The 26638-nt window shown below is 37.9% G+C and overlaps 1 protein-coding gene across 4 annotated transcripts in view; it reads left to right on the top strand.

The window, feature by feature from the left end:
• The window catches only part of LOC127431253 (neurexin-2-like), a 599363-nt gene that overhangs the window by 285560 nt on the left and 287165 nt on the right, over window positions 1-26638 (top strand). For all 4 annotated transcript variants that reach the window (XM_051681607.1, XM_051681606.1, XM_051681610.1 and 1 more), the window contains 5 exons: window positions 3262-3381; window positions 5182-5563; window positions 9939-10129; window positions 21702-21875; window positions 23669-23791. In XM_051681607.1, coding sequence (XP_051537567.1) covers window positions 3262-3381; window positions 5182-5563; window positions 9939-10129; window positions 21702-21875; window positions 23669-23791 — 990 coding nt within the window. The remainder of the gene's footprint in view (window positions 1-3261; window positions 3382-5181; window positions 5564-9938; window positions 10130-21701; window positions 21876-23668; window positions 23792-26638) is intronic.

Genomic DNA, 26638 nt, shown 5'->3' with positions numbered 1-26638 from the left:
TTTAAGACACTGACTCACTGAGGTTTGTATCTGGAAGGGACTCATGTTTAAAGAAGAAAACAAGAGAGATTCAGCCTTTAAAAAGTAATTTATCTGTGTGTTTTTTTTAATTTTTTATATATAGTTTAGACAACAGCATAATAGCTATACTGTCTGCTATAACTGAAAAATAGCCTTAATACTAACCAATAACCAATAACCATCACAGATTGTCTGTGATGTCATAATGATTTAGTTTAGGCGTGACTTGGCTAATTCCATAAAAAAAAAATAAATAAATAAATAAATAAAAATAACTTCAAAGGGTCAGTTCACCCAAAAATGAAAATTCTGTTATCATTTACTCACACTCATGTTGTTCCAAACCTGTAATTTCTTCATTGAAAACAGATGCAATGAAAGTGAATGGTTACTGAGACTAACATACAGTCTCTCCGGGATTTAGTGATTTTCTTTCAAATTCAACCAATCTTCGCATTATTTACGGTAGCTTGCAATTTTTTATAATTTCTGCAAATTTTTCACAATAAAACCTAAATCTGAGGAAATCCCATCACTTTATGTTTGATAGCAGCAAAACAAATTCTTGAAAAGCCTGAAGCAGTTGCCACATATCCAAATTTACAGCTGCCATTGTATCATCTCCAAAATAACAGTCGAAGCGTCTCCGTCTCATCTCCTCCACGATTTGCGTTCTGTATCAAAATCCTTGTCTACACTTTCACGGGACCGCAGACAGCACACATACATCACAGCTAGCATTTAATCTTCACCCTGAGTGCTGCGAATAAGACACAAAAACCTGCGTTTATACAAAGAATCCCTAACATTCACTTAAAAAAAAACTATTAGTTGTGTAATAAAATGTGATTAGAATTTGAAGTGCTTAATACAGTAGGCTACAAATCTGAAAATGGCAACTTATGCTGAACACTTATATGCTGAAAATAAAGTTTTTTACTGATATAAAAGGGTCACACATATACATATATGCAACATATATTTCAAAAATGACAAAAATGGCCATTTTTAGTTGTAACATATTTTTTGAAACACTTGTGGAATTTAAATTTGTGCATAAATGCTTTAATATATAAACTGTATTTGTTCATATATGGCCATATATCAGATTTCAATATCAGACGATGTAATAATTGTAATAGGCTTAATAATTGAATCCTCATTTGTGTTTTAAGTTTACAGATTTATTGCACACTATTTTAAACTTAGATTTTAACATTTTCTTGCATTGTCTTAAAAATAATTAAGGCTCTTCCAATACCCACAGGTTTCTCCTAAATGTATGGTATATTTGTGTGTAATTATTTTTATTTTATTTTATAGTTTTGCTTGCTAACTGCATATTCAGTAACTGTGAAACTAAAACATTTACATGTAATTGCATTTACAATGTAATTACACACCTCTATAATTGTGTTAATGATGATTTGTGAGTTTTCATTGCAAAACAACTCATAAAAATGCCTCAAATTGCATCGCACAATTTGAGAAAAGCTTCAGCAAATTCAGTAATTTTGGGCCGCAAAAATCAGGAAAAACTGCCAATCAATCACAGCAAGAGTGCTGTTGTACTGAATATCAGCACTGCTATGATTTGACCTTAGGCACAAGCCATGCTGATATTTAGTACAACATAACGATTGCAAGTAAGGTAGTAATTTTATACAACAGTTCTCAAAACAAGAAATTAATATCGAGTTGCCTATGTTTCAGACAAAATTTGGAAAATGTATTTTGTTATTTTTCTTTGCGCATGAAAATACTTCCAAGCGAACACATTGCAGGATCAACCATTGCATGTCTCAGAGCAGCACACAGCCTGTCTGGAATGCCACAAATACAGATAATCAAAGTGATACAAACAGAGAAATGTACCAGTGCTTTTATACTAAATATCAGCACTCTTAGAACGCCATTTGTCCAATCAGATTAGAGAACTGTAACAGTTATTATCGCAAAATAAACCCCAACAGGGTGGTCAGGTCTTGGAATGCCCATAAGAGGTTTATTTTGAGATAATGACCGGCTGACTGTAGATTATTCTTCTTATTACACTGTTACTTCCCAAATGAATAATTAAATGGACATGAAATAATGATTTGCATTTACAGCTTTTATCTAAAGCAACTTACAAAATGAAAAAGGATACAACATAAGAAACATTAACATTAAAAGTGTTGCATTACAAAATTTCAATTGCATCAGAAAAGTACTAGTCAAGACAGAGATTAGAGTGCAGAAATTATTATTATTATTATTATTATTATTTGTGAGTTTATGGTCTTTAGCCATTTTTTTAAGACAGAGAGGGAGTCTGCTTCTCGGATGGGGTCTGAAAGGTCGTTCCACCAAAAGTCTGGGAAGACGTTTCCCATACTGGGAAGACATCCGGGAAGATTTTAGTTGAAATTACATGGTTATGTGAGAAGAAAGAGACTGCAGAGTCTCCAAAAACAGCTTAATTCAAGCTCCGGTTGCGTCAAGGTTAAGTTGCATCTGGTAGTCCTCTAAGGTGTTTATATTGCGATAATGACTTACTGACTGCTCATTATCCTGCTTATTACATGACTATTGCGAAAGAAATGAATAAATGGACATGAAATATGGATTTTAATTAAAATTAATTTATTAGCTTACTGAGATCACAGAGTGATATGAGAAGTTGGAAAGATGACACGTAATACCCAGATAACTGTTGAAATATTAATTTGCTTGCAAATGCTTGGATGTGCGGTCATTCAGAAATATCAGAATCACTGATCCAGGCGTGATTGACCAATCAGAATAGAGTGTTCCAGAAAGGTGTGTAATAATGTATTATATCTGTGTTTACAATTATTTATGAGAACATACAGCTAATTATAAGATTATTATTATAAAATAAATATTTTTATATTATATTATATATAACCTACACAGGCTTCCTAGAAAGTCTTACCAGAAAGGCATATGTAAATGTGAAGATTCAAGGGTTATTTTGGCATGTATGTTTTTTTGTGGGTTTGTGGTTGTGTGCATAGTGAGTTTGCTTGTTTGAATATGTATTCTCATGAATGTCTGAACATAGTATGCATGTGTGTATTATCGTAAAAAATGTATGAGTGTGTAGATATTTTCTGTCAGTGTCTGTAGTTGTGCGTGTGTTTGAGGCAGAGCAGCAGGCCTGTGAGGTAGAGTGTGCTGTATTGATAAGACAGGAAGCTTGCAGCAGTGTGTGACTTTGGACCTCTCTCTCTCCAGGTAAAGGACCGGAGACTCTTTTTGCAGGGCAAAAGCTGAATGACAATGAGTGGCACTCTGTGAAGGTGGTACGGCGTGGGAAGAGTCTGCAGCTCTCTGTCGACAATGTGACCGTGGATGGTGAGAGGAAGACCTTACACACACTATATATACTGTATGTACACACACTGTAACATTGTGTCCTGACCTGGCATGACGCAATAAAGTAACAATGTAAATGTAAAGGCCGAATCATACTCTACGCAAGTGAACACAGACACTTCTAGATACCCAGGCTCGATATTGTGCATTATTGCGTTCCAAAATGTGTTAGAATGCAATTCATAACTTTTGAAGGCAACTCTAATGCCCCCTTGAGTACTGAGGTTTGTTACCAACACAATAAAGCAAGAATAAACGTTAAGCATGTTTAACCGGATTGCACACTGGCAAACAGTGCATTGGTGCTCATTTGTGTACGTGTACTTGTGTTAAGTATGTTTCTGGCCTAAAACTGTGTTTTTGTTGTAACTAGGTGTGGAAAGATATGAACAAGACATTTTGTCAATTGATTGGTTTTTATTACTGAAGCCCAATGTGTAGTTTGGTTAAACACGAATCCTAGGCGTCTGAGTACAGGACATTTGCCGTGAATTTTGTCATCCATAGAGTGCTCGAGCACTGAACGCATGCTGCCCAAATATTTCTAGCCACGCATTCTCTGAACGTGCAGTACGCGCATGCACCTGGAATAATTTGCACTACTTAATGGGTCCACAAGGTGGCAACACTCACAATTGAGCTGTTGCTTTCACATAGAAGGGCAATAAGAAGATGTAATAAATGGTAAACAAGAGAAAGCCGGAGGTGGAAACAAAAACAGTGGATGTGCACATCAAGAGCGTGTATGTGAGGCGGTCAGGAGATATATTGTATAACTCGAGTCTGAAGGACTATAAAGACATCATTAGGGGAAAATAGTCCAGTATCTCATCGGAGTCATAGCACTCATGTGCCTGTGCATGCGCACACAGTCAAATGGAGTATAATTTGAAAAGCTGAGCATTCTACTGTACACATACGCTAAGCATTCACATCACAACAGAAGTGTGCTTTGGGCTTGAGGCATCACGCCTAAATGCCCTGCCCTGCCCAAATTTCATTGGACCAAAACCCTGCTCTTCATTAATATACGTTAAAGATGGCATTAAATCACTTGACGAGCACATTTTTCTGGCCTGTTATAAAATATATTCTCTATTGAAACTGGATATCATATCGAATGGTGCTTGGTTTTTTTTTTTTTTTTTTTTTTGTGCAAATAGCCAATAGGCTTTAGTCAGGTTACAGCCATTAACCTACTTGATGGTCAGTGGCAGGAGGTATTAGAGGGAGGGACATTCTCATTTTAAAATCTGTGTAGTGCAGAATGAGTCATCAACATTTTCCCAGACGAGAAAGATTTTGTATGCGTATATCTGATAAATGATTATTTTGTAAATTTTTAGGAATGTACTAGCATTTAGATGATTTCAAAACTAACAGACATGGCCTAAAAGCCACAAAACTCAAATTTTATGTTATACGGGCATCAAACATCAAATATCGTCTGTTTAGCATTTCTGTGTTCAGTGTTAACAGAAAACCTGCTTGTCGCTGGAATCTTATTGCATTATGTCTTGTCAGGAGGATAATTATTTTTTAAAAGCTTGTGTAAAGCTGATGTTCATGGTATTAATTTTTCATAGTGGTGACAACTGCAAGACTATAAAGAAAGTTTTTTTTTAGTTATGTATTGATCTTGTAAATTGCATGTTCAGCATTCCAGCACATCCTCTAAATTCAACATCAAAAGCTGTACTTGCCTTAAGTGGAGCTCAGACAGCATGCATTCATCAGCTTGCAGACCTGACTAATCGAGTGTGTTTGGCTTCACCATAGGCCAGATGAGTGGAGCACACACTCAGCTGGAGCTCCACCACATAGAGACGGGCATCATGACTGAGCGCCGCTTTATCTCTGTCATGCCTTCCAACTTCATCGGCCACCTGCAGGGTCTCTCTTTCAACGGGATGCCCTACCTGGATCAGTGCAAGAACGGCGACATCTCCTACTGCGAGCTTAACGCCCGTTTCGGCATGCGCCGCATCGTGGCCGATCCGGTCAGTTTCCGGGACCGAGCCAGTTATGTGGCGCTGTCCACCCTGCAGGCTTATGCCTCCATGCACCTCTTTTTTCAGTTCAAGACCACCAGCCCAGACGGTCTGATGCTGTTTAACTCTGGAGATGGCAGTGACTTCATCGTGATTGAGCTGGTGAAGGGGTGAGTGATGACGATGAATGATGAGGTGATGATTATACGATAAATGGCCAAAAGAATGGGTGTCCACATACTTTTGGCCCTGTAGTGTATTTCAGCTACAAAGTTACCCTACGTTTTTAAATAACAGACCTGTACTATTTATGTCTTGACTCCACCCTCTGCTACTTTCAGCCAATCAGATTTAGAATAAGAAATGAAAGCTATTCATTATTAATGGATTTTCTGCCATAGTAAGGGGGACACATCACTATTGACCATATTGCTAAAAGTCTCTCTCTTTGTGTAAAATTTAAATTGCTTAGTTTTGCAGACAAGCCGGTTTCACTGCAGCGTGCTGCAAGAGCCATTTCTCTAAACCCACCTCGACCCCAGCTCCACTTATCTAGATCTGCAACATGGGGATTGTTTGCAATGTCTATTTGTTCATACGAGTGTGTTCATTCATGCTTGATGCAGCATGTCTTGTGTTTTGTCTAATTGTGCAGCAGCATGTCCTCATGCTTAACTCAGTATGTCTGTGTATTTTCTAGCAGTAGCAAGTCTCCGCAGCAGCATAGCAGATCTAGTCTCAAACAATAGTCCTATCAGTATGTCATACCCACACTAACATGCTAAATGTTTCCGAGATTTGTCATGATTACATTTGGTACTGTGTGACTGACAGGCATCTGCTTTCGAAAGTCTCACGTGTGTATGCGTGTGCACTGTAAAAAGCACTCGCACTTTGGTGTGATGCAGCTATACAAACGGTCAAATTTACCTTGACTAAGTACTGTATTAACGCAAACATAGTCGTTTTTTTTTAGTTAGTTTAGTAACTAACTCAGTAACTGATTTACTTCAACCGAAAAAAATTAAAATAAAAAAAATAAATAAAAAAATTTATATATATATATATATATATGGTGTCATTTACTTAAACATGTGTTGTTGCAAACCTGTATGCCTTTCTTTCTTCCATGGAAGACAAAGTTAATGCCATGGAAATGTCATGCAAAATGACAGCCTCAGTCACCATGCACTTTCACTCTAACTCTAATTTCATTCCTAACATTCTGCGAAGAATGTGAGAAATGCTTGGCTAAGGCTGCATGACATTAATTTAATTTTATTTGTTAATATTTATATTAACATTTACCTATTAATTAAAGGAGTGTTCTCATTATAGCATAATAGATTTTACTGTGGTAGATTTTTATCAAGAATATTTAGATTTCACTGGTATTGGTATCGACTACTGAAATTTAGACAACTCTAATTTCTAGAACTCATCCACAAGACATGGTAGAGATTGATTGTAAGCAGCCTAACACATTAGAGCATGAGGGACATCTAAATGCAGCTCTAAAGAGCATTTTAAGTTTGTGATTAGTTAAGAGACATTATTTGGATGTGATTCATAGCTGTAGGAGGGTGAGTCAAGTTGCATTACAAGATTTGCACATTTGTCTCCTTGGCATTTAGTTAAAGGTACGAGCAAGAGGAGAAATTTTTGATGATTCACTGCAGAATAGGGACCATATTTAAATTTAAACAAACTCTGCATGAGTTGCTTCTGGTTATGCGTAAATGCTGATCATATTCACTTAGAAGTGGCACTTGTGTGTTTTGGTTTGACGTTCAAACATACACTCAGTGACACAAAGGCAAATGTGTTGCTCATCAATCAAAAATATTTGATAAGGATTGCGTGAAGAGCCATTTTTAGTCTCAGCCACATGGTGACTACATACACTAGAGTTTACAATGCAAATCCCTTGTTTTCAATGGGGATGGCGTGTCACAAGGACATAGTTGAAAAACGCAAGAGTTACAGAAATTGATGAGAAAATAATTATATTTACTGCAATGCTACAAAAAATGCCTTCCAGTTGTTCTTTCAGAAATCCAATTTACTGTAAATTCCGCTTGATTTCAAACTGACCTGGGCCTCATTTCCCAAAATCATCATAAGCTTAAGTAGATGGTTTAATTCATTTTATGAGTCATCTTAGTTTTGCAGCCCATTTCCTAAAAGCATCGCAATGTAAGTAGTACTTGAAAATGCTTGAATATTAACGAGTGCTTTGGAGTACTCGTACAGCGCTAAGAACATATTGGATGAACAGATAAATTAATAAGTAAACAAATAAAGTTATTTGTGGACTAGTTGGTAACAACAAAGTGGTGGGATGATTGTTGCAGAGAACTGTAAAAATCACAATCAGAGAGAGAAGGAAAAAAGTCAAAAACTTGCTGCTGTGCATGAAAATCGTCCGTACAGTATATTGGCTCCTCATCCTCTTCTCCTCTTCCTCTCTGACACCTAAGGGCGCTCTCGCCCGCACCACGTGTTGTACAGTACTGCACGTGTTGTGTAGCATTGCTGTTACCGTTATCACTTTTGAAAGTAAAGAGCAGACCTCCCGTTGATTGGTGAATGTCCCTAAAGTGCAGCTTCCACGTGTCTCCTTATTCTGTGCTCTGCAATAACATGGTGAACCTCGTTATATTCAATTAATGCTTGTTGTCATTAGCAGGACCATACACAGGGCCTCCGCTCTCTTCACTGATCCTGGAAGCTTTAATCTCGACCCACAGAGCAAATTTTGAAAATGAAATATTAAAATGCACATCTTATGAACGAAGTAGTGATTGTGTAAAATAAATATATCGTTCTGCACAAAACTATTGCGAAACAAAATGCAATTATGCAGTGAATTAATTTGTACATTTAAGAAAATATTTTTACATATTTCCAGCGAGGTAAATTACAAACGTTTTTAAAGTTACGCACAAATATAATGTTACAATGACGAGCAGCACTATACGGTCACATTTCAGCACTTCACGTTTATGGACAGTGTCACTCTTAAGTAGCACTTAAAGCGCATCCTCTCACATTCATGTTAAGTGCAGTTTTGGGAAACGCACGTAAAAAATAACGAACGTTCGTAAAATCGTTTGTTGAAAACGCTCTTAACCGCTAAGATCAATCGTTTTTGGGAAACGAGGCCCTGGCTCTTTCCACACCCTCAAATGCTCTAGTGCTTCTCTAGCATGTATGTGCCCTAACTGGCTCACCGAAAAAGTAAAAATCTATTTCCATAAGATTAAATGAGCACTGTTGGCCTTGAAAGAAAAGAGCAACTTTTAATCATATATTAATCATGCAAATATGATTTGATTAACGTTATTCTATTTATTTGCAACCCACTCTGTTTACAACCCACACAACAAAACCGCCATGTGTTAGATCCACAATCTCAGCTCAGTTGTTTTTTCCCTTCGGCTTAGTATAAAGATCTATTACGACAGGGGATGTTCAATCACACTGTTCTTGGCAAACACAAGTATAAAAACCTGGTTTGCTCTAGAACACATTTTATTCCTTTGGGTGAAAGTTAATAGTGAAAATGGTAAGGCACCTCAGATGTTTAACTTCCTCATTCGCAACGGTCCAGAAAGCCAATCATTCAGTAAGCAATTAGACAGCAGGTGGCCTTGCCTCTCACCAGAGTCTCCACAAGCATATGAAATGAGAATGCACTAATGAGAGCTCTCTCGCTTTCTCGCACTCACAGGCATACACACAGTCTCTCCTTGACTAGCTCTCTCTCTAACTTTCACACACACAAACACATGTCACTGTCTCTCTCTCTTAAAGGGATATTTCGCCCAACAATGAAAAGTCTCTCATCATTTACCCTCATGCCATCCCAGATGTATATGTCTTTCCTTCTTCTGTAGAACACAAATTAAGATTTTTAGAAGAATAACTCAGCTCTGTTGGTCCATACAATGGAAGTGAATTGTGACGAGACCTTTGTAGCTCCAAAAATCACATAAAGGAAACATAAAAGTAATCCATATGACCATAATCTCCACTTTCACTTTTACATCTGAAAGTCACATGTGGAGCCTGTTTAGTTTCACTTTCACATCTGAAAGTGAGATTTAAAGTGGAGATTTAGAGTAAAAAAGGACTTAAATATTGTTTTGTTTCTCACCCACACCTATTATATTGCTTCTTAAGATATGGATTTAACCACTTGAGTCTTATGGATTACTTCTGTGTTTCCTTTATGCAAAATTTTCAGGTATTTTCAAATATACAAGTAGTCTTAAAGTGTGGGGAGACAACATGATGACAGAATTTTCATTTTTGTGGTGAAAGATCCTTTTAAATTTAGGCTAAGTACACTGTATACAAAGAAGATTGAAAAGTAAAGGGTTAGGTGTAGTGTGTCTGGCAGGATGGAAGCCTGTCTGTACCAGTATTTCAAGCCTTATTACCGATATTGATTTCTAAGCAAAATGGCAGCATTCTCATCATAAAGAGGCTTGCCTGATTCCAATGGGATGCGTGATTGACAGGGGAACTGATGTATTGCAGGTTCATCCATTATGTGTTTGACTTGGGCAATGGGCCGTCTCTCATGAAGGGCAACTCTGACAAGCCGCTCAATGACAACCAGTGGCATAATGTGATGGTGTCCCGCGACGACAGCAACGTGCACACGCTCAAGATTGACTCCCGCACCGTCACACAGCACTCCAATGGAGCCCGAAACCTTGACCTCAAAGGTATGCCTTAACTTTCACCCAGACTGTTCACAGTTCTGTGTTGTTCCTCTCATCTGAGTAATTGTCACTCTCATCTTCCGATCTTGTCCTTAGTTTAGTAGTCCAGAGTGCCCGTGGTCATGGAAAACCTAAAAATACAGTATTATAGATTTCTCTAATATTTAATGGAACTGTAATTTCCATACAGTCGTGGAAATTAATACAAATTGACAAGACATAGAAATGTATTTAGTGAATATATTTTTTTCTAGTTATGTGCTGCTCTAAAATATTTAATTGGCAGGATATTGCTCTTGTGTAGAGCTTGAGTACAGTAAAAGTGATGTACGATTTGTAAGCAATTAGTTATTTTGAGTCAGATCTTGTCAATGTATCTGTCCCAATTATTCATTAGCAAATTTTCCAGAATCAAAAGTATTTTTAAAAATATAGTAATCACAAATGATTGGAAAGTCATGGAAAAATGTCTCATTCATTAGCGTTCCTTTCATGGTATTACTGTATTGTCAAAGTTACCTCAAGTTTGCTCTGAAGTAAGAGCAGTCCACAAATTCCTTCTTTCATGCAGTCAAAACAGACTTTAGATACTCTGATTTTTTTTTTCTCCAGGAAAACATTGCCAACTTTACTGCAAGGGTTTGCTTGTGTTTGTGTGGTACCAATTCAATTTTGTGTCAATGATTCCAGATTGATTGCTCAGCCGACACTGTCAATCGTGACCAAAGATGTATATTGTACAATCTGACATAAAAGACATTTGATGTGGCACAGTCCTCCTTGGCTTAAATTAAAGATCTCATCGGGGTCATATCTTAGAATCTGACAGGCAACAGTTGTAAAGAACTGAAAAAAATTGCACAACGTGCACTCGATTTCTGAGTCATTAGACCATTTATGGTAATGCAAGTATTAATCACAACTGTAATCTCATTCTTAGAGATGCTAAGGTACATATTTGCTGTCTTACTCTCATTTTGTGTTTGGTCTCAACCTCTTACAGAATTTATGAAATCTTTCCTGATGGGTATTTACATAGCTTCCAGCTTCCCGTATAAATCTGATTCTGAAATCTATCTTGCAGTACTTCTCAACGTACTGTAGCTGTCGTTTCCCCATGTTTTGGCTGTAATTAGAAGAACAAAGAACAGCACCCACAGGGAAAAGAGAGAAAAAACAACAACAGCATGCCACTGACTTTGCATAATTTGGTGCTTTTTCCATCTTAAGCAGGTGTTGCTTGACCTTAGACACAAAAACCAGTCATGTTTACTTCCCCAACAGGACATGAAATGCAGGGCCATCAATGTGTAATGCATTTCCCACGTGTGTATTCAGTTCATTCCATGTGTGTTTTGAAATTAAAGACTTTTATTGAATAGATGGTAGTTATTGCCTAAAAAGTAGAGGCTTTTTGCCTTTTCACTATTCTCTGTTTTCGCTGACATCTTAGTAAAAATCTTGGCAGTTTGTACTTACAGTAGTTATATGCCTCAGTCACTGGCACAAGAAAACTGATTCATAACAGAAAACAGAACCCACTTTGTCAAGAACAGACAATTTATCCACTGAACAAGTAGGAAAACATGGCAATAAAATACACTCACCGAGCACTTTATTAGGAACACCTGTACACCTACTTATTCATGCGATTATGTATTCAGCCATTTGTATGGCAGCAGTGCAATGGATAAAATCAGGCAGATACAGGTCAGGAGCTTCAGTTAATGTTCACATCAACCATCAGAATGGGGAAAAATGTGATCTCAGTAATTTAGACTGTGGCCTGATTGTAGGTGCCAGAAGGACTGGTTTAAGTATTTCTGTAACTGCTGATCGCCTGAGATTTTCACACAAAACATTCTCTAGAGTTTACTCAGAATGGTGCCAAAAACAAAAAACTGCAGATGGAAACACATTGTTGATGAGAGAGGTCAACGGAGAATGGCCAGACTGGTTGAAGCTGACAGAAAGGCTACGGTAACTCCTCTGTACAATTGTAGTGAGTAGAATAGCACCTCAGAATTCACAACACATATTTGCAACACACTGTTTTTTGTAATAAATATTAAGTTATAAAAAAAAATATTATAGGGATAGTTCACCCAAAAATGAAAATTCTCTCATCATTCACTCACCCTTATGTGATATCAGATGTGTATGACTTTCTTTCTTCTGCAAAACACAAACGAAGATGTTTAGAAGAATGTTTCAGCTCTGTTGGTCCATACAATGCAAGTGAATGGTAATCAGACCAGAAAGGAAACATAAAAGTAATCCATAAGTTCCAGTGGTTAAATCCATTTCTTCAGAAGCAATATTATAGTTCAGCCATGACCACTTTGGTAATAAACAATTTATTGTATGTGAGATACAATAATTTTACTTTGGTGGTATGGTTCCATTATGGGGTTCTTCTCCTGCAGTTAAAGGAAGTAGAGGGAAGCTCTACAAGAACACCCCCCCCCCCCCATACTGGATCCATCAGCAAGGAAAGCATAACATTTGGCAAATTATCCAAGGAAAGGAGACTCCTGATCTGAAGAGGGGTATCTCGGAAGGTGATGCATCTGGGCTGCTTAGAAGATCTGGTCATGATGGCTGTCACCTGGAACATAAAGCAACAATCAGAAAAGTGCACAGAACTAGGCCAGCTAAAGCTATAAACTATTAACAATGGAGACTAATGCATATGAAAGGTAGCTGGGGAGAAGGTGGGTTGTTGTCAGGTGCTTTGCTAGGCTGACAAGAATGCTGTGTTGAATATATATGTAGGCTGTCCTTGGTAGATAGACTACTGTGATTGGAGGAAGTAGGTCAGCTGGGTGTCAGCTGATGCTGAAATTGCCTCTCATGGCCTGACTGAACTAATGCTTGCGCTCTGTGTGGGTGAGTAACAGATCAAAACGTACGTTTTTTTGTATTTTTTTTTTTACTTTCACTTTAACACATGGTGCCTGTTTAGATTCACTTTCTTGTATGAAAGTTAAAGTGGAGAATTACAGTAAAAAAGAAGTAAAAAGTAAAAAAGGACTTAAATTTTGATCTATTTCTCACCCACCCTTATTATTTTGCTTCTGAAGATATGGATTTAACCACTGGAGTAATATGGATTACTTTTATGTTTCTTTTATGTGATTTTTGGAGCTACAAAGGTCTGATCACCTTTCACTTGCATTGTATGGACCTACAGAGCTGAGATATTTAAAAAAAAAAAAAAATCTTTGTTTGTGTTCTGCTGGAGAAAGAATGTCATACACATCTGGGATGGCATTAGGGTGAATAAATGATGAGAGCATTTTAATTTTTGGGTGAACTATCCCTTTAAAACCATATTTATCAGCTAATAATCAGAGTATTGGCAAGTAGCATGCAAACAGGATTGAAGAGGCTTGCCCAAGTCATGTAAACACCTTTTCTTTTTTTCCTTTTTTCTTTTTTTTTTTTTACGATTATTGCAATAAATAATAATAAGAAAAACAACACTGAATGACTGAATCTAACTGAACGTCAGCATGCTGCTGGAAATACAAGTGTAATAAAGCCCAAATGAAATAAGGCCACAAAGTGCTAAATCCAGCTGTCAAACTCCAAGGGCCCTTATTTTATTCAGCTACTCCAGAGTAAGTCCTTTAAACATCAAAAGAACAACTTCACAGTATGTGTCAGTTGTAATTGATCAAGCAATTATGCCAGAGAGAATGGAGAGTGGCGCAGCAATCCCCAGAGTCCAGTGCTCTTCTGTGAAGTGTAAAATGAACATCCTCAGACAGAAAGGTGCCGGGATGTGCTGTTGTGTTCATTGAGGGAGTCAATGGAAAGTGATGCTTGACCTGTTATACAGTATGTGTTGAAAAGAGCATATGTGGAGAGTGCTCATGACAAACTGCCTTCTGAGCTGGCTGATAACTGAGTTTTTTTTTATGTTTTTATTTTTTTTATTTTTTTATTTTTTTAAGAAATTGCTATCCAGACCCTGTAAGTGTTTTGCTGAAAATTTGTTTTATTGACTTGGAATCTAAATGTTTTCCTTTCTACCCAGCTTGGGGAAAATCTAGTTGTTAGGATGAAATGTGAACGTCAATTAGTTCAGTAATTAGCCGCTGGTGGCCAAGTTTTTAGTCTGTGCAAAGATTCAAAGATTAAGTGTCCTGTAATCACGCACACACACACCCCTCTCATTAGGGATCCTTGCTAAGGCAAGCATCACTATTACAATCAAGACTATTACAAAAATCAAGCAGCATTTTGAAGAGAGAAGAGCTATTGCTAATCCATCAGACTTACAATTAACCTTGTGGATGATAAAATGAGCAAAAAATACAAGTTTACATGCGTGCTACTGTGAAAGAGCTCATGAACTTGAGGGTTTTCTGTCAATACACCATATATGCCTTCAGAAGAATGGCCATTTGACTGGGGCGCAGGAGTCGCATGAACTAATAATTTTGGGTCCTACGATATTAATGTAAATATTTACTTTTGTGTTCCTCATAAAAAATGAAAGTCATACGGGTTTATTATTTAATGACATGAGTAGTGGTCGACCGATATATATATCACAGAGGCTGAGAAATTTGAAGATATTTGGTATTTTTAAATTATCGTCATTGGCCGATAACTTTTCCAGTTTGGTCGATTAGTTTTTTTAAGCCGCGACAGCGCTGAGAATCGCCTGCTTGCCCATGAAGGAGTCGTCTGAGACATGTAAGCAACCAATTACAGTTTGTTTTGCTGTTACATGCCATCATGTTACCACAATGATAGGCCGGTATGCAACACAGTCTCATTTAAACAGTCCCTCACTCATGATGTATAAAGGTCTTGCTTGTTTCATTCTCCCTCTCCTCAACAGTTCCCTGTAACATTTAACTGTCTTGTCTAAAGATATAAAGGCAAATATCAATAAAAAATGGTATCTCGTTTAAACAGATTTTATTCACAAACCTCACAAAACATGCACAAATCCAGTGTTGTTTCTTCCTGTGGAGCACTCATATATCTTCCTCTGAAGCGCATATTATAACAGCCTGGATCAAAACCGTGTCCCTCTGACTCACGAATGTTACGCGATGGTCAGTCAGTGATACTCCAAGCAGGCGATCCGGGCCAGTTAAACTGGAATCGGTCAGAAGATTGTCGCTCTTGCTGGATCCACACGAGAGCAACAGAGCAACTTCAAAGAAAAAGCACTTTATGTGCACTAAAAGTCATTTTCACTGTGCACTGTAAGTACAATTAGTTTGACTTGCTTTTGTTTTTTTGTTTATGTGAGAAAATGCTATTTCTAATGCGCACATACTGTCCATCTGTGCACTGTTGTTATTTCCTTCTTCCTAATGTATTACAATTTCTTTATGTGGAAACAATGACTAAGAAGATGAATCAGAAACTAGGAGAATCTGCCATCTTAAACACACAATTTTATTTATTAATTTTTTTACGTGGTTAAAGTTGTATGTGAAATTTTGCTTAAATATCATGATAAATTAAAGTTGATTAAAAACATTTCATGACATTTTCTATTGTATCAAATTGTGTGATATATCGGCATTGTATTGGCCTATCAGCCACCTGCTCACTGGATTTCGTCATCAGCCATGAAAAAAAACATATCAGTTGACCACTGGACATGAGGGGGACAGAATTCACATCTTTGGGTAAACTGTTTCTTTTAAGTAAGCAATTAAAATGACTATAGACTACCCCTAAACCAAAGCTCTAACACTAAACTTTTACTTGTGAAAAAAGACATCACTTTATGAAGAGTCCCTTTAGGAAGCTCTCCTTTGCAAGATGTTGTCACAATGTCAGGTGTGGAGATACTTTTCTACAAGAACTTGGCATGATGTGAAAGTTGTGGTGTTATATTTATACTAGGTGCTGTAATCCTTCGCTCAAGGCCAGTGGTCATGGAGCACAGCCAAAGATGTTTCTTTTTTGCTTTCTTCTGTCCTCCATTTTTATCCAGCAGGGATATTGCTTCGTCATTACTCAACAGAGACACATGACTGGAGATGTCATTTTTACAATCTCTCTGCAGTTCCTTCATTTGAAAGCAATTGATTTTCCTCCCTCTCGCCCACAAAAGGAGCTCTGCTCTCCTGCTGCCCAGCCATCCACTGACTGACAAATGAAAAAAACTGTTGGTTGTATAATTGAAAATTGTGATTGAAGTCTCTTTATTATTCTTTGCATAACAGTGAGACATACAGAGCTAATAAGCATGCACAGGCCATTCTGTGTGAAGCAAACTAAGCTTGTCTTCCCTGAGCTGGGCACGGTGGGGGTTCGTATCCGGCTCATGTTGTGTCCCAATCCCATTCTGCTGCTCTCTCATTGATAATTAAAAATAAATAAATTAATGATTAAACAAACAAATAAATAATAACAATTATTTCAAAAGTATTCTGCACGCTTAGTAATTGCGTATGAAACAAATGAGGCTTTAAGTCTAAAGTCTAATATCTCATAAATTTTTCTGAGGAGATATGTGACATTTGGGTTTATCACCTTTTTTACAACTTCTCAGGAAAATTTGCAAATCTGATCTTGGTGAATTTGCAGTTTAACTAGATGTGCAGATGTCTTTATTTATTTATTTATTTATTTATTTATTTTATTCATTCATTCATTTTGAATCAATTCACCTGAGTACTATTAACTATCTAAAAAGAAATGTATTTATTTATTTATTTATTTTTTTTTAGAAAGTCCCCAGAAATTGTATGTGCCTCTGTATGTATGAACTGTAGATTAGTCCTTTTAAAGTCCTGATTAGGAGCCTACACTGTGGATTTAATTGACAAAAATATATATTGCTTTATGAAAAACAATTTGAGGAACTTGTTTGTCTAAACGTGCTTGCTGGACTTTGAATTTCAGTGCTGAGAGAAGCTGATTGTTGAGAAGCTGTGATTTAGCCAGTAACACCTCAAGAATGTGCTTGATCTATTGCATTGAATTGTATAATAGGTATGATTATATAATCAGTATCCTAACAGGGGGAGCTATAGCCTCTCCAAACAGTCAGGAAGACTGTCACTCCGTTGAAGCGACACTGAGGGCAATTACAGGTTATTTGAAGTGAACAAAGTTAAGGGGCCATTAACGGAAGGGAAAAGTTATGAACGAAAGAATACAACTTATCTCTAGCAAGATAAAATTAAATAGTGCAAATGTTTAAATTAAGGGGGCTTTTAATGGTGGTCTAATTGGGCGTATTCAGCTGGAGTGGAAAAAGAGCATATTTCAGCAAACAATCAGGGAGAGAGCGCACTCTTCGACCGTGGGAGTAAAATAGCCATATGTGTTCTTGCTTGTCAGTTTTAACGCATAATTGCCTGTCTTGCTGCCAGAGCTCAGTTGGAAATTGCGTTTCACTCGCAAACAATGCCCTCTAAACATGGTTTGCTCGGTGAATGTTTATCTGAAGGTCCCCAAACATCTTTGATGTTTTCTGCATTATATATTTGCAGAATGAAAGGATGGAATAATGAAAGAGTAGAATGAAAGCAACATGTACCTCAAAGAACATGACAATGCTTAAATATAGCATCACTGCACTTCTATTGTGTCTGTGAATCTGTTTACTGTATGTTGATGCTACTGTTATCTCATTTCTCTTAACCACAATGCAATTATAGCATGTTTTTTCCCCAATGTGACACTATTAAACTTAAAGAACAGCTTTTGTATTTTTAAGGTAATGTTTTCTTTTTTCTTTTTTCTTTTTTTTTTTTTTGCTACTCTGACTAAAATATGAATATTGCCGTCTATACCTCTTTGATATTATGTTACTTATATTAGGACATTTCATGTATTTACAATTAAGTTAGGTCTCATTGAATATTTTTATCAAATTAAATGCATCATATGCTGATTAATTAATACAATTAATTGCATATTATCACACACACACACACACACACACACACACACACACACACACACACATATACATATATATATGAACATTTGCTGAGGAAAAAAATCCTATATGAAGATGATTCAAAGACATAACATTATTGTGACAGATGAAAGCATCAAAAAGACATAACAAAAAGTGACTTTAGAAGTCAATGTTGTAGTGAGAATCACCCTGGCACCAACTGAAATGAACTAGGCCTCACACAAGACACCAAAGAATGCGGTGATTTTTGATCACCCTTTACTTTAAGGTGTATGTGTGTGTGATTATTAATATCAGACGGCCACTCCCTCCATCCTCGGGGCACCGAGTTTCAGGAGTTTCACCTTAACAGTAAAATAATGATCCAAATGGACCATTCGATAAATTAAAAATATGTAAATTGGAGGGAGGTGGTCATCTGAATAATCTGATTTGTGAGATTCCCTAACCCTTTAGAGCTCTTCTGTATCATCAAAACAAGGAACACACAGTTTTAATAAAATGAGTTTTATTTACAAAAAGATAAAAAAGAATAACTAACAAAAACTACAAAATGGTACTAATATGCTAAAAGATAAAAAAAAAAATAGGTAAATAATGTGCATAGGATGGTATGTGGTTGAATTAGATGTAGCAATGGCAAAGTATGACTATTATCTCATGGAAAGATAATTAGCTGTTGCTCTGTTAATTAATAAGTATTCCTAATTAAACAAATAACACAAAGATTATTTGCAAAACATTTGATAGACAGGTTATATAATCTAAAGAACTTTAGAAAATCATAAACTAATAGTTTACACTAATGCCAAGGTCTCTGGAAAGAGATTCAGTAATGATATTTACGTTCTCCTTGATCGATCGATGAGTTCGGTGACAGTGACGTCTTCCACTGGGGCTCAGGGCCACAATACAGTGGGTAAGGAGCTGGATTGACATTTCAACAGCATTGGACACGAAGGAGATGAGGAATGCTGATCTCCTGGAAGCACCGGGAGGGTTCTTGCAATCTGGAACATGCAGATATACAGCCCTGATGTCGGTGAAAAATTCATCATCTGTAACACGCAGATGCACGAAACTTGAAGAGAAGGTTTGCACGTCAGAGCTAAACCTTGTCGCTGTAGTTATCTCCCTGGTATAAGGATTCCGAACTTGGCGTTGCAATAGTCTCTTGTAGTGAGACTTGGTACTCGGTCGATCTTCTTCTGTCTCTCGGGTGGACACTAAGAATGTTGGATGATCTGTTATCCTCTCTCTCATAGAGTGAGACCAGAACTGAGAAGTGTTATAGAATTGTATCCTGTTAACGACCCTCTGGACGGGTACTCATGACCAAGGTGTTTTAGAAGTGTATCCTGTTAATAACCCTCTGGACAGGGACTCAGGACAAAGGTGTTTTAGAAGTGTATCCGTTTAATGACCCTCTGGACAGGGACTCAGGACAAAGGTGTGGTCATCCGGAGGATAGTTTTATCCCTTCCTGATGAGGAGGAGATTTCAGTTTGGCGCTTCTTGCTTCAGGGTTATGATTGGCTGCTAAGATCAGAGGAGGCCCACACAGTGTGGCTCACCCTCCCTTCTCTGTGTGGAACATTTGCATATTTTAAAGTACATAGTTAAAACAATGTCTTTAAAGTTTCATTTATGCATTGTTCCTTTTCCAAACCTCTTCAAAAATACTCTTGGCATTTCTCTGTAGATATAGAGACCAAACATGATATTGAAAGATTAAATATTACTGTAACAGGTAAAGGATGGGCAAGGAGGAGGCGGGAACCAGCTGAACAGAAAACATAAGGTTTAATGATAAAACACAACATAAAACATAAACGAACAGACACACATGCAGCACGGCCGCGTGCATCTCTCTCCCAAACCGGCGTCTCCGGCCACTTCTTATCTCGCTCTCCTGCTGATCAGCTGATTCAGCGCCGGCCGTGCTCCATCACGTCCCAGCCACGCCCTCCTCGTCACACTCCTTCCCCACCTGATTCAGGCCGGGCGCCACCGGTCTGACTAACTCCTCTCTCATCTCTGGGGGGGAGACGCTGCCCTTTCGGCCGTTCTGTTAGCCGGTGGTCCACCCCGCCTCCTGTGAACCTGGGGGGAGAGACGAGGGGAGGCGTGGGGAGAGGGAAAGGGCAAGCAGAGACACACAGAAAGAGGAGAGAGAGAGAAGAACTTGCTCGCCGGCTCCCTGACATGCTGACGCCTGGTCCTCAACCGCTCCTCCGCCCTCTGGCGGACGCCAGCTTGCTCCTCCGGCCCCTGGCAGATGGAACCGCCCCTCTCCTTCTCAGCAGACGGCTGCAGTTCCTCCGGCTCTCGCCAGCTGGCAGCGACCCCTCTGTCCCTAGGCAGACGGCTGCGGCTGCTCCCCAATTCAGAGTAAATTCTAGAGACTGTTCTGTGTGAAAATTCCAGGAGATCAGCAGTTGCAGAAGTACTCAAACCAGCCCGTCTGGCACCAACAGTTATCCATGCGATTATCTAATCAGCCAATTGTGTGGCAGCAGTGCAGTGCATAAAATCATGTAGATACGGGTCAGGACCTTCCGTTAATGATCTCAGTGATTTGGACCGTGGCATGATTGTTGGTACCAGATGGGCTAGTTTGAGTATTCTGTAACTGCTGATCTCCTGGGATTTTCACACACAACAGTCTCTAGAATTTACTCCGATTGGTGCCAAAAACAAAAAACATCCAGTAAGGGGCAGTTCTGTGGACGGAAATGTTGATGAGAGAGGTCAGCAGAGAATGGCCAGACTGGTTTGAACTGACAAAGTCTACGGTAACTCAGATAATAGCTCTGTACAATTGTAGTGAGAAGAATATAATCTCAGAATGCTATTTTGGCGGCACGAGGGGGACCTACACAATATTAAGCAGGTGGTTTTAATGTTGTGGCTGATCGGTGTATATATATAGATTGAATTTTTAAAAAATATTTTAAATGTAATGTTTAAATGTTAAAGCAGGCTGCATTTGGCGCACCACAGATCAAGTCAAGTGATACAGAGAATTTACATTATAGCTCACAATATTTAAACCAGCTATTTAGGTGAATTCTCGCTGTATGTTCCCATTTCAATATATATTCTACAGTGATTCCTCACAACACTGTTGCATCAGTCAGCTTTTGACTTCAGAGGCAGGAACATGCTGCACTCTGTTGAAGGGTCCAGTCATTTCAATTCTCCACCTCTCTTCTCTATTCCCAAATCCCTGTCTGAGTGCCCTCCGCTGCCATACACATAAACAAAACAGATGTGCATGGTGACGGAGCGTATAGCCGGAGACATGTCTATATAGTTTTTTCATTCTTCCTCACATACTGTATGTCTAGCCACACGTTCTCTTCCTTCAATGCTCAAGGGCAACTTTGAAGTTACATAATTATATGCCGTGATATGACAGCTTTTTTTCTTTTTGTTCTGTACAACAAAGATCCATTGATATTAGCCTTCTTCAGCAGGAAATTAGCTTAAAAAGAGAACCACACATATTCTGCTCATCATAGACTAACACACACGTTATTTAGCTCCAATTGACATGAGGAAGTGAATTAAAATGTGAGGCGTAATCATTGGTCTATGCCTTATTTTGAAAGGCAATGTCTGTTGGTAACCGTCTGTCTTTTCTTTCTCTGTGTTGTATAGGAGAGCTGTATGTTGGAGGTGTGGGGAAGAGCATGTACAACAGTCTCCCTAAGCTCATAGCATCTCGGGATGGCTACCAGGGTTGCCTGGCCTCGGCTGATCTAAATGGCAGACTTCCCGACCTTATCGCAGATGCACTGCACCGGGTGGGCCAGGTAGAGCGAGGCTGTGAAGGTTTGTGTACTGTCGGATGAGTCATTTTCAACCAGTCACCAGTCATAAAACACATTGCTTAAGGCACTTTCCACTGATATGCTACTCTTTGTTGTCCAATGACATTTTTAAAGCATTTGAGGCACAAATCCATTGCTTTTTTTGTAGTAAGAACTTTTAGATATGCTAGATAAATTATTATCTAACATACAAGGAAAAGCAGGAAAATAAGGTTGTTTTATACATCAAATATCTGTATGGTCTAGGTTTAACCATTCTGCTGCATTTTTTTGTTTGTTTGTTTGTTTGTTTGTCTTATAATTTATTTGGCATCACTTACTATAACATTTTGTTAACATTAGCTAGTACATTAGGGATCATAACTAACAAAGAACAACTTAATTTATATTTTGTAGAGCATTTACAGCATGTTAACAAATAACACTTAATAAATGATATAATAATTTATTTTATAAATATGTTAATTAATTTATTTAAAATGTATCCAATAAATAACTGCCGTAAAAATGTTGTAAATTGTTAGTTAATGTGAACTAAAGTGCTTAAAGCGATAGTTCACCCAAAAATGTTAATACTCTCATCATTTACTCACCCTCATGCCATCCCAGATGTGTATTACTTACTTTCTTCTGCAGAACACATTTAAATTTTTTTTTTTTTTTAAATATCTCAGCTCAGTAGGTCCTTAAAATGCAAGTGGGTGGTGATCAGACCTTTGAAGCTCCAAAAATCACAGACAGTCAGCATAAACATGGAGTGGAGTCCAAGCAGTCTCTCATGTGATGTATTCGTGTTGCCATGTTACATACATAATCTCATGTTCTCCTCTCGGTTGAGACGTCTAGGATAAGCACACAAACGCACCATTTTGAGTAAAAAAAAAGATAAATTCAGATCTAAACCAAAACCAACCATGTTACTGTACAGCGTTCTTCCTCCTCACTTGTATACAGCGCTGCTCTTCCGGGTGTGTCTTACGTGTGGCAGTTCTCGAGTTTCTCACGTGCCAATGCGATTATATCACACGCGCATACCGCTGTTGACCGGAAGTGATGATTTACTGTAGAATTAAAAAAGTACTTAAATATTGATCTTTTTTTCACCAAAAGCGATCGTATCACTTTAGAAGACATTCATTTAACCTCTGGAGTCATATGGATGATGTTTATGCTGACTGTCTGTTCTTTTTGGAGCTTCAAAAGTCTGATCACCATCCACCTGCATTTTAAGGACCTACTGAGCTAAGATATTTTTCAGTTTTTCTTCAAATGTGTTCTGCTGAAGAAAGAAAGTCATACACACCCGGGATATCATGAGGGTGAGAAAATGATGACAGAATTTTCATTTTTGGGTGAACTAACCCTTTAACTAATACAACCTTGTTGTAAAGTGTCACCATTTATTTATTTATTTTACTTTTTGTTATTTAATTTGAATATTTATTTAATGTTCATTGTGAAAAGAGTTTTAAATCATTTTAAAACCTTACATTTTGGTTACAGGGTTGCACAAATTGCAAACCTCATAATATAAACACAAAATAAATCTGTTCATATAATATTTAGTTTACCTCCTGAGATTGATGATCACATTTTTTTCTGAAGGTTAAGCACCTCCTTTTACTGATATTAATAAAAAAAAAAATAAAAAAAAGTTTCAGGCCCTATTTTGTACCCTATTTGTCGAAAGTGCCTTATAAATTCTAGCATGCAATTAAAGATGTGAAGTGTATTTTATAGTCTGTGTGATTGGAAATGTCAGTCAAGCCTCTTTGCGTTTCCTGTTTGTTTCAGCCGGTCCTGGTACAACCTGCACAGAGGACTCCTGCTCCAATCAGGGGGTGTGTCTGCAGCAGTGGGAGGGGTTTACCTGTGACTGCACCATGACGACATATGGTGGTCTCCTCTGCAGTGACCGTGAGTACCGTTTTGCTCTTTTTTAGGGATTAAACAGATTTATAAAAGAGGTTTGTTTGAACACATTAATAAGACATTCAAGCCTCCTCTTTTGTTAATATTCAAGGTAAGTGTTTGAAGCTAGTACAAGATGGTGCACTGCAATGTAGCCTTTTTTAATGTGCACATAAGGCAGAATGCCCTAATTAGCGAGAGCCACAAGATAATGTTCATAAAGAGCTGGTAATGGTTCAAGCGGCCCCTGAACTGACTGCAAGAAGATAAGCAATTTATCTTGCATCTGAAATGTTTTTAATTATGACAAAGCTTGGAGGTAAAACTGTGGGTTTTTAATATCTGCGATACTCTACACACAATAAAACATCCAATTCTGCTTTGCCTGCAAAAATAATATGGGATTGCTCACCTGGCAGATTCTGTTTGCTTTAAAAAGATCCCCATATTTTTGACAATAATGCTCTGGCAATCTGCCTGATGAGCTAAATGAAGATTTGCTTTTTGGAATCGCTTTGGAATTTTGGAATTGCTTTCCAAAAACAATAACAGAGGTCTGTGTATGTGTGTGTGTGGGAGTTGTTTTTTGTGGTTTACAACGTTTTTAGTTTATACACTAGTAATTACAAGGGTATTATGCTATAAATGTGGTTTAAGAGGACACCGTTAGTGTCCCTGTAATTCAAACGGCTTTAAAAACACACTAAACAATGTTTGTTTTTGGAAAATGTAAAAATGCCAAAAGGTTTCTGTGAGGAATAGGTTTAGGGGTAGGGTTAGGGTTAGGGGATAGAATCTATAGTTCATACAGTATAAAAATCATTATGTCTATGGAGAGTCCTCATAATGATAGGATTACCAATATGTATGTGTGTGTGTGTGGGTGTGTGTACAGGTTTGGCTAGGACCAACTTTTTGTAAATGTCCTCACTAATATACTGAAACTTGATGAAAACCGACATGAGGACATTTTCAGCTCATAAAAAGCTCATAAATCGGCCAAATCATGTTGTGCAAATGGTCATTCCAAACAAGACTTCAAATATTTACTTTGCTTGTTACCAACACAAAGATAATAAGTGACCATTGCACAAGCTGCATATGTAAACATTTGCCAACTGTGTCAAGCATGCACTATAATGGTGTCAAGTTTGTTGATGCAGCAGATCTGTGTGTACAAAACATCTTCCACACTGCTAATTCATTAACTGCTCTCCACAATTGTCACAGCACCTGCAACACTGTAAAACATCTCAACCTCAGTCAATAAAAATAAAGTCTCAAATAGCTGATAATTGATGCCACAGAAGCATTGTTAAGGATGTCTGAAGGCTTTTCTTTTTCTTTTTTTTTTTTTTTTTTTGCAGAGGGGATGCTTAAACTCATTTTTTCAAGAACCTGCAAACATCTAGAAAGGGGAGAAAAAATATGTACTTTACAGAGAAACAGGCCAGAATTAAAAACTGTATTAAACATAGAAGTGATTTTGGAGCTCTTTAGTGTGGGATTAGGTGAAATCCAAATGTGATTTAGTCCAACTGCTCAGACTCGATTTACTTACATAGCCTTAAATCGATAAACACACAATTATTCTTTCTTGAGAAGTGGTTTAAACTGACAAGTTATGTCCTTATTTAAACAGTCCACAAAAATCATTCCTGTCTGTCCTTTCTCTTCACTCTGGATTCTTTGGCATAAAAATGTGCAGGAAAAAGTATGTATTTTAAAGTATGTAAAAAAGTATAGATTTACTATGGATTTCTCCATAAATTAGTTTATATATATACACTCACCGGCCACTTTATTAGGTACACCTGTACATCTACTTATTCATGCGATTATCAAACCAATCATGTGGCAGCAGTGTAATGTATAAAATCATGCAGATATGGGTCAGGAGCTTCAGTTAATGTTCACATCAACTATCATGGGAAAATTATTTGGATTTCAGTGATTTAGACCATGACATGATTGTTGGTGCCAGATGGGCTGGTTTGAGTATTTCTTTAACTGCTGATCTCCTGGGATTTTCATGTGCAACAGTCTCTAGATTGTAAAGAGTATGGTGCAAATAACAAAAAAAAAAAAAAAAAACATCCTGCGAGCAGTAGTTCTGTGGGCGAAAATGGCCTGTTGATGAGAGAGTTCAACGGAGAATGGCCAGATTGTTCGAGCTGACAGAAAGGCTACGGTAACTCAGATAACCACTCTGTACAATTGTGGTGAGAAGAATAGAATCTCAAAATGCACAACACGTTGAACTTTGAGGCGGATGGGCTACAACAGCAGAAGTCCACGTTGGGTTCCAATTCTGTCAGCCAAGAACAGAAAACTGAGGCTGCAGTGGGCCTAGCATTTGTGTACCTCAGCAGAAATCCAGATTTGTTAGACCAGGCGATGTTTTTCCAATCGTCTACTGTCTAGTTTTGGTGAGCCTGTGCTCACTGAAGCCTCAGCTTCCTGTACTAATGGGGCTTTTCCACTGCACGGTACAGCTCGACTCGACTCGACTCTGCTCACTTTTTGGGGGTTTTCCACTGTGGATAGTACCTGGTACCTGATACTTTTTTTAGTACCACCTCGTTCGAGGTTCCAAGCGAGCCGAGCCTATACTAAATGTGACGTAAAAACCCTGCAGATCACTGATTGGTCAGAGAGAATCGTCACTACCTGCGTCACTGGATTTGCGACACGTGACATCAACCCGCTAGTTTTAAAGTTAGCAACAGCGACAGCAATATCATTTGTTCACGCGACTTTCGAATTGTAAAAAGAAATGGCTGTGCGCAAAACCACGCCGTGGTCAATAAACGAGGTGCAGACATTCCTCTCATTAGCGACGAACGAAACGAC

The sequence above is a fragment of the Myxocyprinus asiaticus genome, chromosome 40 (assembly GCF_019703515.2).
Source record: "Myxocyprinus asiaticus isolate MX2 ecotype Aquarium Trade chromosome 40, UBuf_Myxa_2, whole genome shotgun sequence".
NCBI lineage: Eukaryota > Metazoa > Chordata > Actinopteri > Cypriniformes > Catostomidae > Myxocyprinus > Myxocyprinus asiaticus.
Note: the sequence above shows the minus strand (reverse complement) of the source record. Positions and strands in the feature narration are given on the sequence as shown.